This window comes from Epinephelus moara, chromosome 16, assembly GCF_006386435.1.
Source record: "Epinephelus moara isolate mb chromosome 16, YSFRI_EMoa_1.0, whole genome shotgun sequence".
In the NCBI taxonomy this organism is placed as follows: Eukaryota; Metazoa; Chordata; class Actinopteri; order Perciformes; family Serranidae; genus Epinephelus; species Epinephelus moara.
Window position 1 is genome coordinate 123,641 of NC_065521.1, and position 18,580 is coordinate 142,220.

Genomic DNA, 18,580 nt, shown 5'->3' on the forward strand with positions numbered 1-18,580 from the left:
TTGTGACCAGTCATATGTCTTACTGTCACAGGGAACAATAGATTCACGCAAACAGGGCCTGTATATATCAGAGAAGGTAACTAAACTTGAACTCCTGAAAAGCAAATTTCCTTGCATTAATTTGATTCCTACGGAGGAAGGTTCGGGCCATGTTAAAGACAAAAAAAAGAAAAAAAGACTTCGAGAATAAAGTCATAAATGTACAAAAATAAAGTCGAAATCCAAGAGAATGAAGTCGTAAATCCAAGAAAATATAGTCTGAAATCTACGAGAATAAATTCTTAATTCTAAGTTATGAATCCAAGAGAATAAAGTCTTAAATTTACGAGAATAAAGTTGTAAATCTACAAGAATTAAGTCAAAATCCAAGAGAACACATTTTTAAAATAACAAGAAGAAAGTTGTAAATCCACGAGAATAAAGTCAAAGTCCAAGAGAATATAGCTGTTATTCTACAAGTAAATCATAAATCCAAGAGAAACAAGTCTTAAATCTACAAGAATAAAGACGAAATCCAAGAGAATGAAGTCGTAAATCCAAGAAAATTAAGTCTAAAATCTACGAGAATAAATTCTTAAATCTAAGTCATGAATCCAAGAGAATAAAGTCACACATCTACAAGAAAAAATCTTAAATTTACGAGAATAAAGTCGTAAATCTACAAGAATTAAGTCAAAATCCAAGAGAACACATTTTTAAAATAACGAGAATAAAGTTGTAAATCCAAGAGGGTAAAGTCACACATTTACGAGAAAAAAATCTTGAATTTACAAGAATAAAGTCGGAAATCTACGAGAATAAAGTCAAAGTCGAAGAGAATATAGCTGTTATTCCACAAGTAAGTCGTAAATCCAAGAGAAACAAGTCTTAAATCTACAAGAATACATTTGAAATCCAAGAGAATAAAGATGAAATCCAAGAGAATGAAGTCATAAATCCAAGATATTAAAAGTTTTAAATCTACGAGAAAAAAATCGTAAATGCAAGAAAATAAAGTCTAAAATCTACGAGAATAAAGTTGTAAATCTTCAGAAATAAATTCTTAAATCTAAGTCATGAATCCTAGAGAAAAAAAGTCTTACATTTACGAGAATAAAGTCGTAAATCTACAAGAATTAAGGCAAAATCCAAGAGAATAAAATTGTACATCTACGAGAAAAAAATCTTAAATTTACGAGAATAAAGTCGTAAATCTACAAGAATTAAGGCAAAATCCAAGAGAACACATTTTCAAAATAATGAGAATAAAGTTGTAAATCCAAGAGAATAAATCTATCAAATTATGAGAATAAAGTCATATATATACGAGAATAAAGTTGAAATCCAAGAGAATGAATTTATAAAATTACAACATTAACATTTTCTTACCGTGATTGCATAGTAAACCAACAATTATCTGGATTTCGTGAAAACAGGCTTCTGGCTGCTAAAAGCTTCTTGTTTCAAACAATTGAGACGCCCATGAGGTGCTCATGAGTATTAAGGTGACCCAGCACTGACCTGCACAGGGTGGATCCTGGTCTTGGTGCTGCCGATGCCCTCCACCGTGGTGACGGCGGCTCCGTGAAGCTGGCAGATCGGCAGGAGGCAGGCGTTGGCTGAGTGATGTCTGATGGTATGATGAAAGGAGGGTTTGCTGATGGATTTCTTTTACTGTTACTGTTGATGCAACTGGCAATGCTGCGATAGCTTCCAAACTATTGGTACAAACTTTATCACTACTGACATTACCTCTACTAGTGCCCAGTGACAGCAGTGTCGGCGGGTGGAATCGGGTCATTTGTTTGGCCCAGTTCTGGGGCGTTATTCATCCCGAGTCTCAGCAGAGTAAGGCAACCAGACACGGCCCGATTTATTTCTTCTGGCATTCACAGGAGTTTGGGCCGATGCTGTGCAAGGTCATTTTTGGCAATGGCCCAGTGACGGCAGCGTCTGCAGCTGGAATTGGGTCAGTTTATCTTCCTTGATTCTGGAGCGTCATTCATGCCAAGTCTTGGGCAAGCTGAGCAACTGGACACAGCCAGACTTATGTCTTCTGGAGAGCCAATTTGGGACAATGCTGGACCAGGTTATTTTTGATTACAGCCCAGTGATGGCAGTGTCAGCAGCCGGAATCAGTGTCGTTTATTTGGTCTGATTCTGAGGCATCCTTCATGCCAACTCGGGCAACCAGATGTGGCCAGGCTCATATCTTCCAGCGTGCCCAATTTGGGCCAATGCCTTGCAAACTCTCAGCCGAATCTGGCAATCGGACGCAGCCAGACTCATTTCTCCTACATGCAAAGTTTGGGCCAATGCTGGGCCAAGTCATTTCAATGACAACCCAGTGATAGCAGTGTCGGCAGCCAGAATCCAGCCATTCTATTTGGCCCGATTCTGGGGCGTCATTCATCCTCAGTTTCCTCAGGAGTGCTGAGTTTGGGCCGATGCTGGGCGAGGTCATGTTTGACATCAACCCAGTGTTGGCAGCTGGAGACTCAGCATGAATTATGCCCCTGAATTGAGCAAGAAAAACTGGTCTGATTCTGGGGCGTATTTCATGCATGAGTCAGCTGAGTCAGGCAACCAGATGCAGCCCGACTCATTTTCTTAAGCATGCCAAATTTGGGCCATATGTGGGCCAGGTTATTTTCGATGGCAGTGTCAGCAGTCGAAATCAGGTCAGTTTATCTGGCTCGGTTCTGGGGCGTCATTAGTGCTGGGTTTCAGCTGATTTGGGCAACTGGGCATGGCCCAATGTATTTCTTCCAGGATGCCAAGTTTGGGCAGGTGCTGGCCCAGGTCATTTTGGCTAACAACTACTACTACCTGGCTTTGAGTGTAGATCCTGTCATCCTACTACTAGTACTGTAACTACTACAACAACCGATGGGACTCATATTATTTTAACTTTGCTTGTATATTTGAACTTATAATCCTTATAATTCCTCCTCTGCTGCAGGAGGTGCTGAAGGAGTGAAATAGATGTTATACTGGTTTGAAATCCGCCACCACAGCACCCCTGTCAACTCTTATCTGTCGATGTCCAAACCACTCTGGCAGATACCCAGCTCACATTCAGACCAACCATGTTCACGGCTGAATAAATGTACTTTCCGGTCTATGTTGCACCCAGTTGTAATAAACACTGATAGTAGCGGATGTTTCGCAGACTTGGACATTTGTGTGGCCAATCAGCTGTGCGTCCGTCACGGAGGAAACCTTAGGAATTTGCTGTCTGAGATTAGGGAGACTGAGTGTTGTCTAGTGGTGAGGGCTGCAGAGTGCAACCAGCTGAAGCTCCTCCTGGTTAGAATTATTTCAGCTTTCATTGTTCAGGAGGTTTTTACCTCTTTCTCTCCAAGGCAAACAAACCAGGTGATTACCACCTGTACCATAAAGGATACATGATGGTTTTGGTGGCAGGTTGGTAGCGCGACAACATGACCGTGCACGCCCCGCAGCCTCCACCGCCGCAGCCATACTTGGTTCCAGTTAACCTCACTGAAGTCAAAGTCAAGGAAGAAGCCAGTCTGAGCTGTTAAACCTGTAGGTGGCGCTCACAGCATCATACAATTCAATCATATTTATGACAGTGGATTGTTGAAGTTGATCTTAAGGATACGCTTCTCTCTGAGGAAGGGCAGCAGCATGGTTTCAGGGTCTGCATGGTTCTCTGTGACCTGTTCCAACAGAAGGAGAAACATTTCACCACCTTTTCAAAGACTTTTCCAGGACCCATGATAACATTTCTTTCTTGCACCACTTGCCCGGCGTTTTCCAAACACATCAGATCCAAAGTATTCAAATATGACCTCAGTTTGGAAACAAGCAGGAAGTTAAACTCTCGTGGATCCAATGAGCCCAGTTGTTCTACTCATGTGTAACGATATTAGCCCCCACAGTAGCCTTTTACTGTAGTGAGATAATGTTTTGAAACTTGACCTCTGTATAAAATGACCTATTGTGACCTCTTGGATAATCACAGCCTCGTGAAACGTTACAGACACAAACTACAGACCGAGAGTATTCAGGGGATGGCATTCCTTGGTACACTGACAATATACAGTATATATACACAATAAATCTTCAGGTTCTCAGCTTTCAGATAATGTGGCATTTACTGCTAACCTGCTGTCCCAACCTTAAGATGAACCTACTCATTAAAAAGGTGACGTGTGCACGATTTAGGGGGATTTAGTGACATCTAGTGGTGAGGATTGCAGATTACAACCAGCTGAAACTTCTCCTAGTTAGAATTCCTTCAGTTTTCATTGTTCAGGAGGTTTTTACCAGGAGCTGAATTATCCACAGAGGTCTCTTCCTCGCCAAAACAAACAGACCAGCTTAATTTAAACCAGTAGGAACACTGAATAAAACAGCTTCCTGTTAAAAATCAGTGTTTCTCCAACACCGTCTGGCACCTGCTAATATGTGCTAATGTTTTTTCTCTGATAATTCTAGATCCAGGGACCGGTTGCACAAAACACCTTAAGTATGACACCTAAGGCTTAAATTCTCCTTAGCTGAGGGACTTACACAGTTGCACAGAATCCTAAGTTAAGTTAAGTTTTGTTTTTACTTTGTTTTGGTTGCTAAGGTCTTTTGTGCAACAGTCTATGGGATTCCTTAAGTGTAAGACCAAGACAAGGAGAAAACCATAAATACCTTAGTGAGCCTTTGAAGGAAACCTTAAGGAGAAGACTGAAGGGTGTTTTGTGCAATCAATTTTATTTTAACGAAAGCTTAACTAGGACGTTAAGAAAAAAAAAAAAATCTTAACTTAAGGCCTTTTGTGCAATGCTCTAAGGGATTCCTTAAGTGTAAGACCAAGACAAGGAGAAAACCATAAATACCTAAGTGAGCCTTTGAAGGAAACCTTAAGGAGAAGACTGAAGGGTGTTTTGTGCAATCAATTTTATTTTAACGAAACCTTAACTAGGACGTTAAGAAAAAAAAATCTTAACTTAAGGCCTTTTGTGCAATGCTCTAAGGGATTCCTTAAGTGTAAGAACAAGACAAGGAGAAAACCATAAATACTTAAGTGAGCCTTTGAAGGAAACCTTAAGGAGAAGACTGAAGGGTGTTTTGTGCAACAGATTTTATTTTGAGGAAACCTTAAATAGGATGTTAAGAAAAATCTTAACTTGAAGAATTTTGTGCAACAGTCTAAGGGATTCCTTAAGTATAAGACCAAGACAGGGAGAAAACCATAAATACTTAAGTGAGCATTTGAAGGAAACCTAAATGAGAAGATCAAAGGGTGTTTTGTGCAACATATTTTATTCTGAGGAAACCTATAGGACTTTAAGAAAAATCTTAACTTAAGGCTTTTTGTGCAACAGTCTAAGGGATTCCTTAAGTATAAGACCAAGACAGGGAAAAATCCATAAATACTTAAGTGAGCATTTGAAGGAAACCTTAAGGAGAAGACTGAAGGGTGTTTTGTGCAACAGAGTTTATTCTGAGGAAACCTTAAATAGGACTTTAAGAAAAATCTTTACTTGAAGTGTTTTGCAAAATGGTCTAAGGGATTCCTTAAGTATAAGACCAAGACAGGGAGAAAACCATAAATACTTAAGTGAGCATTTGAAGGAAACCTAAATGAGAAGATCAAAGGGTGTTTTGTGCAACAGATTTTATTCTGAGGAAACCTATGGGACTTTAAGAAAAATCTTAACTTGAAGTGTTTTGCGCAACAGTCTAAGGGATTCCTTAAGTATAAGACCAAGACAGGGAGAAAACCATAAATACTTAAGTGAGCATTTGAAGGAAACTGAAGGGTGTTTTGTGCAACAGTTTATTCTGAGGAAACCTATGGGACTTTAAGAAAAATCTTAACTTAAGGCCTTTTGTGCAACAGTCTAAGAGATTCCTTAAGTATAAGACCAAGACAGGGAGAAAACCATCAATACTTAAGTGAGCATTTGAAAGAAACCTCAAGGTGAAGACTGGTGTTTTGTGCAACCTATTTCATCTTAAGGAAACCTTAACTAGGACTTTAAGAAAAATCTTAACTTGAAGTGTATTGTGCAACGGTCTGAGGGATTCTTTAAGTATAAGACCAAGACAGGGAGAAAACCATAAATACTTAAGTGAGCATTTGAAGGAAACTGAAGGGTGTTTTGTGCAACAGTTGATTCTGAGGAAACCTTATATAGGACTTTAAGAAAAATCTTAACTTAAGGCCTTTTGTGCAACGATCTAAGGGATTCCTTAAGTATAAGACCAAGACAGGGAGAAATCCATAAATACTTAAGTGAGCATTTGAAGGAAACCTTGAAGGGCGTTTTGTGCAACAGATTTTATTCTGAGGAAACCTTAAATAGGACTTTAAGAAAAATCTTAATTTAAGGCCTTTTGTATAACAAATGATGACATTATAGATACTGAATACATACAGAATAATTCATACCCAGTTTAGGTGCACCCATAGGAGAAGTTGTTTGGTAGCAGCAGCTCAGATACAGGTGCAACACATCACAGTATCATCTTAAATTTGTTCTATTGAAAAGAAACAGCAGATATGTTGAGTAGGTGCATGTGGACCCTCCAATACTAACACCAGCTCACCCAGACTGTGTAAATAAAATGTTGAAACTTTGTTTTTGACCTTGAGTTAATAATGTTCCACTATATCCATGAACTTTTCATATGTAACGCAGGAGGGTGTTGGGACCAATAAAAACCATGAAACATGACACTGCGGTTCCTCCTAGGGTTTTAAGTTTGATTTAGTTTGCTCATAGATTTTAACAAAACAAACAACAGCATTACATTTCGAGGAAAGCGAGGAAAATGAACAAATAAACACAAACTCCTGTCTCACAGCTGAAAGCAGCTCCAACACGACGCACTGTTTATAAACTAAATGCATGACGTACCTTTTTCCCGTTGACAAAGAAGCACAAAGTAGTTCCTCCTTTCTCTGCAGACATCTTCCCAGTGCAGGAGACGACTTCAGTTCAGGCATCAACACAGGACCGAGTCAGCCTGGATCACAGGCAACACTTCCGCCTGCCAACACTTTCAAAATAAAACCAATGAAGGCTTAAAAACATGTCGGATTCAGACTACAGTCATGGACTCAAGCATTTAAAGGAGCAATGTTAAAGTTTTCTCTTTTGTATTCATACACCACTGTAGATACTTTAGGGACTGTTCGTTATTTGTGAGAGGAAAGGGGGTGGTGCAATAACAGTGAGGCATGTAAAGATAATTTTTAATAATATTGGCTCAGGGGAGGCGCATACAGCTTTATATGGCTGTATTTTGTATTTATTTTACTGCTGATTTTAACATGTTTTCTTAAAAAAAAAAGTAAAATCAGACTTTATTATAAAAATAAAAAAGACATAACAATATCTGAGCATAAAAAAGTGATATTTAAGGCATGTTTTCTTTAAATAAATAAATAGCCAAACTTATGCCAGAAGATGTAAAAAAAAAAAAAAATCATACTTTTTCTAATTTCCCACGGTCTTTAAACACATCATGTGAGGCGCTTCCATAAGAAAAAAAAGACATAATCAACATATTTTCTTAAAAAAACAACAACAAAAAAACATTATAAATAAAATAAATGTAATAACAGAAATTATTGTTAAATTGTCAACGGTCCCTGAATGCATCATGTGCGATGCATCAGTCGGGGAAAAAATAAAATAAAATCCAAACAACTGAACATAAAATAGTGACATTTAATCAAACATTTATTTGGTAGAAAAAAACAAACAATGATGCCAGAAAATGTAAAAACAGAAATTATCATTGGTTTTTCAAATCACAAATTGTGACATATTTTCTTTTAAAAAAATAAAAGAAAGAAGTTTTTTATTTATTTCCCACTACAGTGTGAGCCTTTCGGTCACTTCTCTGGTGTCTTCTTTCTTTCTCTGTGTCTCTTAATACGTCCATGGAAACATGCTTTTATTTTAGCTGTAATATGAGTTCATTTCCTGTCCCACACTGCTGCATCTCTTTGGCTTGACACGTGGACTACAGACCGCCCACCTTACCTTATCTGACCTGTAACTTACTTTGACATGAGGTTGTCTTCTGTCTGTCCCGCCCTGAGTACTGCTCTTTGTGGTAATTAACTTTGTTCTTAATGTCTAAAGATGAAAACAGGAAACAGTTCTACAGAAATGTGTGTGTGTCTGCAGCAGGTTGTGTTTTATAATCATTAACATGAACTCTGCTCAGGCTCAGACCTGTCTGTGTCAGTCTGTTGTGCTTTATTGACAAAAGGGACACATGTCATGTTCAACAAGACTTTACTCTTGTTTTCTTAAAAATATTAACATATAATCTACAGTTTTGTGCAGTTTATCATAAAGAGAACATGATTTTCTCAACTTGTAGGCCTGCTGTGTCCTCGTACAGTAAATGTGACGCTTTATTTAAAGATGAGAAACAACATCAGAGCTGTTTAATGTCAGACAGAGCGCAGGAGATGAGTCCTGCCACAAGAGGGAGCTAAAGGAAAGCAAAGGACTGCAGAGAGACATTAGGAGTGTTCCAGTACCCAGACTACTGTACTGTATAGTACGCCAGGAAAAGATTTAGTGTGTCCCAATACGTAGAATGTCAAATGCAGTGTGCCAAAAATACCAGGATGTTCTTCTACAGTGTGTCCAATTTTGCAGTTTGTAATCCTTGTAGAAAAGATGATTTTACTGACAGACAGTCGACTATCGGCTTGGTGTGTCAGGGCCTTTAAAAGCAAGTCTTAACCCCTTAAACAGGCCCTCAAACTGACCCAAATCTCGCCTATGTGATGGCTTGTGTCTCAGATATCAAGTCCTGGATGTCACAAAACTTCCTCCTCCTCAAGTCCAAATCTGAGGTCCTTTTGTTTGGCTCCCGAAACCTGACCTCTGACCTAAAAAAGAACGTCCAATGTAAGGCCTTGATCACACAGAAAGCGTTTGAGCAGCTGTAGGTGGTTTTTGGTAACGGTTTTTAATGAGAATGAAGGTATTTGCATTGGGACGCTCCTCACGTTTCTGCACTCTAAGGCTTGTACTTCCGAAACCGTGTATTATTCTATGTGATTTGGCTGTTTGGCCACACGCAACCAAATCCGCGTTTCTTTGAAACCAGAGTCCAGGGTGAAGTTTTTGGAAGACTCTGGTGCCAGCCGTTGCGTGTAGATAGGATAACCGCAGTATTTTATTTCCTGTCTTTGTTTGGCGTCAGAGCGACGGTAAATAGCTAGTGAAATTGCAGACCACACAAACATGCTGGTGCTAACTTTATTTGTGAGCGTGCTGGATGGCTTATCCAGCTGCTTGACCAAACGACCAAGGAAGGAGGCTGCTCCTGTTGCTAGCTACCCCAACTACACTACCACGAAAGCAGCGACGGGCCTGCCAACGGAGGTTCTGGATCCAGCCAGGTCGGACCTCCGTTGGCAGGCCCGTCGCTGCTTTCGTGGTAGTGTAGTTGGTCGTTCAGGCGCCTCTGCTGTTGAATTAGGTCGCGCTAGTTTTGTGGATCGGGTTGTTTTTATTTTCCGCACTTCCCTATTCCAGTATTGACTACGAATTGCAGGATGCAAAATGTGTTGGATACATTTGAAGTCGGACAAGACAAATACTAACATAGTTGGCAAGCTAATGCTTAGCTAACGCTAGCTAAACAGCAGGGTAACATTTACCAAACTTGTTCTAAAAATAAGCACATTTTTTAAAAAGCATCCATGATTGTTTTGTACACTTGATATATTTTTATCTCTTGTTAAAATGACAAAACATTTAGCGAACATATTACGACTTGAAACTTGAGGCTAAAGACTTGGGCCCCCCAGGAAGTGCTCTGGGCTTTGAAGACAATTTTCATGGTGGTGAATCAGTGATAGTGCAATTTCCAGGGTCCGTTATGTGTGTACTTTTTCTCATAAACTTACATTTGAAAAGTGGCGTCTATAAATCAGTGGATACAGTTGTTAAAGTGTCGCAACCCCCAACAAATCTAAAAGACCCGCAAGATTAAATTATTTCGCCCCCATTCAAATTAGCGCAGCGCTAAATCAACTGCTCAGCCAGCGGAAGTTGGCGGAATCAGTGTCAATCATGTGAGTAATTTCATACAAGAGCAATGGAGCTTTTTTGGCTTCGTGTGCAACTAAGCAACTTTAAAAGGAATGATCGGTGCCCAACGCCAATGCTGTATCTCGGTCTCTTAATACATCCATGCCTGGTACTCGTTAATCTTGACTTGGGACTTCTTCTTTTTTTAGAGCCCAAACTATCTCGAATGTAACTAATGTTAGTTCATCTCTGTTACAATATCGATTATCAAACTTTTTAATGGTAGCGTATTTTTAAAAAGTACCAGGAAGTAGTGCAAGAACGAAATAAATTCCTCTAACACTGCCTTTGATTATTTCTCTTCCCCAGTGCACACTTTACTACTATAATTTAAAAGAACCCAAAGCACCAGGAAGTAGTGCAAGGACTATTTAAAACTCTCTAAACCCTTCATTGATTATTTTCGTACTAAATTGCACTTTACTCCCATTATTTCACCACAGATTATATATGCATGGATCAGTGGATCGAATCAGCAGCCCACGGATTCTGCAGAGATAATAAACGCCGTCTCAGGTGGATCAAATGAAGATTATCTGGCGTTGTTTCACAGCAACGATAACTTCTGAGACTTCAAGCTCTTTATTGGGACGAAGCTTAAGTCAGGAATCACCTGAGAAGACAAAACTGTGATGAGTCATGGTTTGGTCAGATTGTCGTTAACTTTCCTGATCATATTCCTGCTACTGAGAGTATGAACCCCTTTATATTAATGACCTCATGACCTGTATTCTAACGCCACCCACAAGACAAGCTTTACATCTTTAGCTCCAAGAAAAGCCAAATTAAACAAATTAAACACATACATACCATGTAGTCCATCAGAAGGAGAGCCGTCTTTACTTATTCCAGGCCATAGTGATGAGGGCTGAGTTTCTAGCTGCATATTTAGACCTTAAAGATCTGCGCCTCCTTTTTTCGTCGTCACACTCCTGTAAGATCGAGAGGATGGTCAGGTGTTAGACTTCAGACAGTGTCGGCTTTTTGAAGGTCAACACTTTGTGAATATTCAGCTCATCACAGTATCCTTTTAGTTTGACATACACATATTATTTCAAGACACAGAAACAAATTCATTGTTTCTTCACTGTATTTTCAAACAGGTTGATTTAAAGTTAAAATTCGTTGAAATATTCTTACGACACCACAACAGCTTTTTAGGACAGAAATGTTTTGTAACTGAGTTTTTTTAACCCAATCACCAGATTAAGTATTGGTAATGAACGTTTCTACAACCCTGGATGTGTTTCATTTGTGCGTTACTTCTAACAATGCTGTGGCTAATGTTTGGTTAGGTTTAGGCACAAAAACCACAGACGAACTCAGCAATGTCTTGGTAAAAAAAAACTACTGGTTTTTGTGGGACTATTCCAGCTGCAGAAGTAGCTCCCAGTTATCTGCGTGTTTGGTTCCCAAAAAGCTGCTGGAAGAGTAGCAGGGTTGCTAAATCACAATCGCCTTTGCTGTTTGTCGTTCTGGAACAATGGTCTGCAGCTTGGTAACACGTCCTCCACTGTGCCCATCGCCTCTGGATGACAAAGTCAGCTCATATACGATGTCAATTTTAGAAACGTTGATATGATTCATATTAGGGCCCTGACACACCAAGCCAACGGTGGGCTGTCAGTGAGCATCTTTGCCCCGCGTCAGCCCCTGTTGGCTTTTTTTGATGAATGAAGCACTCTGACTGGCAGTTCAGCTCAGCATACGAGAAGAGAAACAGAAGTGAGGAAAGTAAACAAAAGCCCCCTTTCAATACGGTACCTTTGGAACCAAAGGTCACCCCTCAGACATGGTACTCAGATCTCAGAACAAAATAGAACAGGCTGCAGTGAGAGTCTCTCTCCATGGGATATTTGAAAATAGCAGCTTTCTGCATTTAGTCCTTCTCAGGCAAGCTCAGGGGTTTAGTGTTGTTGTAGCCCACAGGAAGTGAGGATGGGTTTAGTGTTGTTGTAGCCCACAGGAAGTGAGGATTAGAATATATGCAGTTTACGTAACCCGGTTGAAACTAATATACATAGAAGATCCACTCATTCCACCTTTTAGTACCAGATCTGTGTGCTAGGTACCCCAACAGAGGGGGGACCAAACATGGGGATGCTAACAAGTATTTCCTGCACTCCTCTTACCGGAACACAGTTGTTATCCTCTGAGGGGCACAGCTCCACTTGGCAGTTTAGGTAGATCTCGCCATCTTTCCCAGTGAACTGGAACATGTCGAAAGAGAAGGAGGAAGACAATCCCTGTCCGCTTTCGTACACCTTAACTGTCGAGTCATCAGGACATCTGCTCCGAAACAGGAAAACACACATAACGACATCAGTGGCATCAACAGTTGATCCTTACAGCCACTGACAGAGTCTCACCCATTCGTGATGAGGTTGTATCGTGGGTCATCATCAGCTGAGTGCTCGCTTGTTGCCCAGCAGGATTTGGTCACCACGGCGACCCTGCTGTCTTCCAGCCCCTCCGTCTTCAGCACCACCCAGATCTTCTGGTTCAGCTGGACCTTCGTGTCCGTATCGATAAGGTGCAGGTGGAGAGCGTCGGTGTAGACATTCATCACCAGTGTGTAAGTCCACTCTCCAGATTCAAAGGTCTTGATCACAGAGCTGCAGAGCACACACACACACACTTAAGCTGTATGAAACTTGAACTATAACAAGCTGCACATTAACAACCAGGTGAAGCTCAGCCGGCCTCCACACACCTGTCTGCGAGCTTGAAGGTCACGTCCTTGATCTCTGGCTTTTTGTAGAAGCAAGAGAAGTCGATATGTACTTGGTCGTGGCGGACGATGACTTCATTGGAGCCATCGTTTGCCATGATAACATTGGTGAAGGAAACTTTGCCGTCTTCTTCCTGTATTGTGACAAGAACACAAATGTGTTTCCAGATCCGGAAAAATGTATTTATTTTATCACAGTGTTCAGATTATTTTCACATTCAGCTGTGACATTTGCAAACCTGACAGAGATGAAAGGAAGACACAAGAAAGTCAAAGTACTTATACAGCACCAAAAGCTGCAGTTCCTCTAATGGCCACTTGAGGCTGGCCCCAAAAGCGAGTCAGTCCCCATAGGGGGTCTGTGGGGACTGACTCGCTCTTGGGGCCATGTTAAAACTGGACAGCAAAAATAAACATGTTTACAGCCTGCTACAAAAAACAGTTTTGGGCTCTGTAGTTAACTTCCCGGTTCATGACAGCTGTATGGGGTGAATCATTTCTACACAACTCACTGGTTTACATTTTATTAATTTAATTATTTCTATTACACATAGTTAAAGACATGTCTCCTTCGACTTTGTTTTCCAGAAATCTTGCAAGGATTTTTTTGTAAAAAATAACTACATATAACACAATCTCAAAATAAAGAGTGTACCTTTTAATATTAAAATTATTTGGGAGGAAAAATACACATACAAATATAATGTCTTATGGCATGTTTTGGAAGTTTTAAAACTATTCCCAGGGTTGCACAGGGAAAATTTACGGTGAAAAAAAACAACAAAAAACAAACAAAAAAATCCCATACAAAGTTAATCACAAGGATGTTGAAAACTATTAAATTTAAAATTTTCAATATAAAAATTGTAACTTTTAATAAAAAATTCATTTTGCGGGAAATACACATGAAAAAAAAGAAAAGAAACTTGGTCTTGTGGCATGTTTTGTTCTAAAGTATGCAGAGGGCTGCAAGGGTCAGCAAATTTCCAGTACAAAAAAAATAAAATAAAATAAAAATTTCAAAACAAAAAGTTTAACATGAAGGGCCGCACAGGGCTGCAAGGGTCAGCACATCTCAAGTAATGTCTGATTATTTTTTCAAGGGAAGTCAATCATAGGAATTTTGTGAAGAATAATAAAATCACAATTCAATAGAAAAATTAGACCTTTTAATAGAAAACTCATTTTGAAGGAATTACACTTAAAAAAACTTTTGTTCAAAAGTATGCCCAGAGTTGCAATGGGCCAGCACATTTCCAGTAAATTACTAGAATTTTTTTAAGCCTTTGGAAACACAGCTTGAAATAGTAAAAATGCATATATCATATCAAAGTCGAGTGTCTCATTAATCATCCACAAAAGTCTGAGTGAAAATAACCATTATTAACTATTAGAAAACCTGGTTTACAAACAGCTCATTTTGCTGTTTAGACCACTTGCCAGGACAGAGTGGGCGTGGCAGATAACGCTAACAGCTCCCTCGTTTTGATTGACAGCTCCCTGGCTCAGCAATGGCTGCCACAAATTTAATCCAGCCGTACATGTTTGAGCCCTCTGATGATNAGTGAAAATAACCATTATTAACTATTAGAAAACCTGGTTTAAAAACAGCTCATTTTGCTGTTTAGACCACTTGCCAGGACAGAGTGGGCGTGGCAGATAACGCTAACAGCTCCCTGGCTCAGCAATGGCTGCCACAAATTTAATCCAGCCGTACATGTTTGAGCCCTCTGATGATTCAGAGGACGAAGCAGAAGCCCTGCCAGCTGAAAATGATCGCTGGATCATGGTCACTGAATGGTAAGTTTCAAAATGTTTTGTGAGTCATATTAATGTTACTTCGTAGAATAGTTAGCATAACTTTTACACGCAATGTTAGCTGAGATGAATGACAATGGGAGGCTAGCGCTTTGCCTTTACTCTGACACACACACTGACCCTCAAAGCGGGAGAGACCGGTGCCAGCCGGCCGTCTCTCTGGCGTTGTGTCAAAGTATTTGCCCGCCTCGAATAATGTTCCCATCCAGCTAAAATTGTGTTGTTTCCCGCAGCACCACCTCCACGATTGGGGATATATTTATGCGTAGCAAAGCTAACTGCTTGGGGTTAGGGGTGAGGAAGGGTGCACATTATGTCCCCTCCCCGTGAGCCGACACCGGCACCGGGCCCGGGGGCCAAGCCCAGCTGCTCACAAGCCGCCTCTTCCTGCAGCTCCACTAGCTGCAAAGGCTCGGATTGTCCGGGCTCTGGAGCTGGTCAACCTGATTCGAGTGCGGCTGGGAGCCCGCCGGAGGGTCGCAGCCGAGCGGTTCAGCCAGTTTACAATCTGTATTTTCTAAACATCAGACTAGAAAGCTGTTTGTTGGCTCAGACTCAAAGAGGCCGATTTAGCTGGAGCAGAAAGGTTTTGTTGCGCTGCCACTGGGGGGCGGGATGAGACAACTGATGGATGATTTATATTGCTTTGGAATTTATTGCGTAATAAATCTCAGAGATAACCACGGCCAAATCAAACCCAATTTCAAGAATGTACAAAAACTTAAAAGACAGATATTTCGAATTTGGATGGAAACTGATTTCTAATTGTTTTTACATGTTTAATATTATGTACATAAGACCCTAAATTACATAGTTAGAAGGCTATTGTGGATTTGGGTTTCCAGAGGCTTTAAGTGAATTAAATAAAAAAAAAAAAATTGGAAAAAAAACTTAATTTCAATTTATTGTCAATATAAAATGTGGACCTTTTAGAAGTGAACTTATTTTAGGGGAAATACACAGGGAGGAAGTCCATGGAGAGGCTGATGGAGGCCTGAGAAGACTTTGGAGAGAAGGGGTCACAAGTTCAATACAATGTAAACTGAGTCAACTAATTTAATTAAAGTGAATGGGGCTTATAATAACCAGTTTTGGGGGCACAATCCCTGCTGATAGCAGCGATATCTAAAAGGTAAAAGGTTTGTTTCTGTTTGCCTATGACATGACGTTATTTATATTTTATTCCCATTATCTATCATGGAAAGTTTCCACCTTACATATTCCAGAATTTCGCAGCCCTAGGAAAGCACCCACCTTGACCTCCGCTCCACAGGTTCTCTTGCTGGTGTCAAAGTAGAAGGTCACCATGTGGCTGTTGGAATCAAAGTCACCTATGCACTCCTTGTCGTTGAGGTGCAAGACTTTGTAGTTGACGCCTTTGTCTTCCAGCAGACAGTTTGCCAGAGTAAGAGTAGCAGAGTTCTGCTTGCAGACAGTCGGATCACCTGAACACCCGACAGGACAAAGAAGTTAAAATATCACCATTTCACTTTGATTCATTTGAGCTAGCAATTAAACAAGTCAATACTCAGTAGCTGTCGTCTGTGATTCGGTACAAGAAACACCACAAGCTCTCAGGAGGTTTCTCATGCCACAGATGTTGCACTGTACCTAAAGTGTCTGGGTAATTGGAGGCAAACAAAGCCCGACAGAAGCAGCGGGTTCCACCTGGCTTCTCGCCGCAGAACTCGTCTTCACTGCAGTAGTGGTCAAGACAGGGCCGAGGCTCGGCAGCTACAGACAGACACACAGACAAATGAGCTTCACTCTCAAATGAAGGATGAATGACATGAAAATAACACATATGCAAAAGGTATATTTAGAAAGGTCAAAGTCTGAAGGTGTCTCAGTTTACCCAATGACCTACATTATTACTGGGCAGCACACATATCCACATTCCTATACTGGATCACTACATTTTCTGACCAAGTAGGCCCAACTTGGTCACTCATGGAGCCTATATCACTCCTGACTCCCTCAGAATCTGAACCTTCATACACTACCTATTAGATCGTAACCTGCATGGGAAGCATCTCCAGGGTATATGCTTCCATTCAAAACAGTCACCCACTTACTTTGGCTGACAACAATTTTGGCTTAATAATCCCAAATATCGAGGAGAAATCGAAGTGCCTACCATAGGATAAATATACTTTACTTATACTGAACATAGATTTTGACTTCATGAACTCCAGCATTAAGGTCGCGGACGGTGTATTCAACCCGAAGTTACTCTGTTTCAGTCAAAAATTAATTCTACTTCCTCTCGTCTGTAAGATTAAAAATAGTTTGAGCCTGGAACAACAGGGGTAAATCATTTCAATGTGATCTCAATAAAGACAAACTGAGTGATGATCTTACAGCAGCCGTCCGTTGAACTCCAGTCCACTGTGATTCTGTGTTTCAGCTTGCAGGACTCGGCGTAAGCCTCGAAAAACTGGCATTTGTGACCGTCCACCTCCAGGTAGTGGCACAAAATGTTTGTGCAGGCAGTGATGTAGGGCGTTGGGTCAATTTTATCATTGCAGGCATTGAAGGGAGCCTGCTTCATGAGTTCACAGCTGTTCCAGCCATGCAGAGAAGAAGAATGAGAGCAAATTAGGAAATCATTTTGCTTCAGTCCATTTTTGTCAGCTTTAAGCTTTTCAAAAACATTCTCACTGTGGTCAAAAACATGCTCTGATATGTTCAGTTCTTACTAAGAAGTTAAGGGCTGGCATTCTGGATCGTCATGGTCATCGGTGTGCTCCTCCTCACAGCTAGGGGGTGACAAACAGCACATTAAGGCTGAAACCCAAACATTAATAAACAGGTTAATTTCTGTCAGTGCATCATGTTAAGACTAAGTCGAGTTCTGATCACTCGCGGAGGTGGTCTGCTCGGGATCAGCGGGGTTGCCACACAAGCCCAGGATAGCTTCAGACTCAGGAACTGGTCAAACAGGAGACAAATAAAGACAAATGAATGACCTTTCAACATAATAACCATTGCTGTCATTCTTACATTCAAATATCAGCTCCCCCTTATCTCCAGTAAGCAATCTTAATACTTAAGACATTTTGGACGATGCTGTGCTTCCAACTTTGTGGCAACAGTTTGGGGACGCCCCTTTTCTATTCCACCATGACTGTGCCCCAGTGCACAGAGCAAGGACTACAAAGACATGGTTTGATGAGCTCGGTGTGGAAGAGTTAGCTGGCCCGCACAGAGCCATGACCTCAACCCCATCGAGCACCTTTGGGATGAACCGGAACGAGATTGCGAGCCAGGCCTTCTCGTCCAATATCAGTGCCTGACCTCGTAAATGCTCTACAGAATGAAGGGGCACAGATTACCTCAGAAACACCCCAAAATCTTGTGGAAAGCCCTTCAAGCAACTCCATATTGAAGTTTATGTATTTGACTACAATATCATTACAGTCCCTGTTGGTGTAATGGTCAGGCATCCGAATACTTGTGTCCATACAGGGCATCTCCCTTACATGCACTTACTTGAAACAAACGCACAGAACAAGAAAGAGGACATCTGGAGGATGGAGGGAGAACTGCAAAAGGTTGGTTTGGGGAATTAGAAATGTGGCTGTAGAGGAAAGACAGGGAGACAATATATGACAACTGCACATGAGAAACCTGATTCTAAATCTAAATGTTTTCATAAACTATAATAAAAATATCTGCTGCTATTATTTAACTCAAGACAGGTTTTTCTTCTCTAAATCCACCGGAAGAAGAAGAAGAAAGAAAGGTGGTTTAAGTGACCCTGAACGTGGCATGGTTGTTGGTGCCAGAAACTGCTGATCTACTGGGATTTTCAGCACAACCATCTCTAGGATTGTGAACAGTGAACTGCCAATTTTCAGCCACATTTGATGTGTGGTGGGAGATAATTTACCCCTTAAGTACAGCTTACACGGGCCAAGTGAGGAAACTACCACTTTTATTTACTTCCTTTGCTTTT

At 40.6% G+C, this 18,580-nt stretch overlaps 1 protein-coding gene across 3 annotated transcripts in view; it reads right to left on the minus strand.

Moving 5' to 3' along the window:
- Window positions 1-7,000, minus strand: part of aox6 (aldehyde oxidase 6) — a 29,436-nt gene extending 22,436 nt beyond the window's left edge. For 2 of the 3 annotated variants that reach the window (XR_007571170.1, XM_050064192.1), the window contains exons 1-4: window positions 6,864-7,000; window positions 3,605-3,662; window positions 3,387-3,483; window positions 1,501-1,609 (exon numbers count right to left, since the gene is read on the minus strand). Coding sequence is in view for 1 of the 3 variants with exons in the window: in XM_050064192.1 (XP_049920149.1) it covers window positions 1,501-1,609; window positions 3,387-3,483; window positions 3,605-3,662; window positions 6,864-6,917 (318 nt within the window). In the remaining 2 variants the exon portion in view is untranslated. The remainder of the gene's footprint in view (window positions 1-1,500; window positions 1,610-3,386; window positions 3,484-3,604; window positions 3,663-6,863) is intronic. The other variant, XM_050064193.1, reaches the window with a different exon arrangement.
- Between the last annotated feature and the right edge of the window lie 11,580 nt (window positions 7,001-18,580).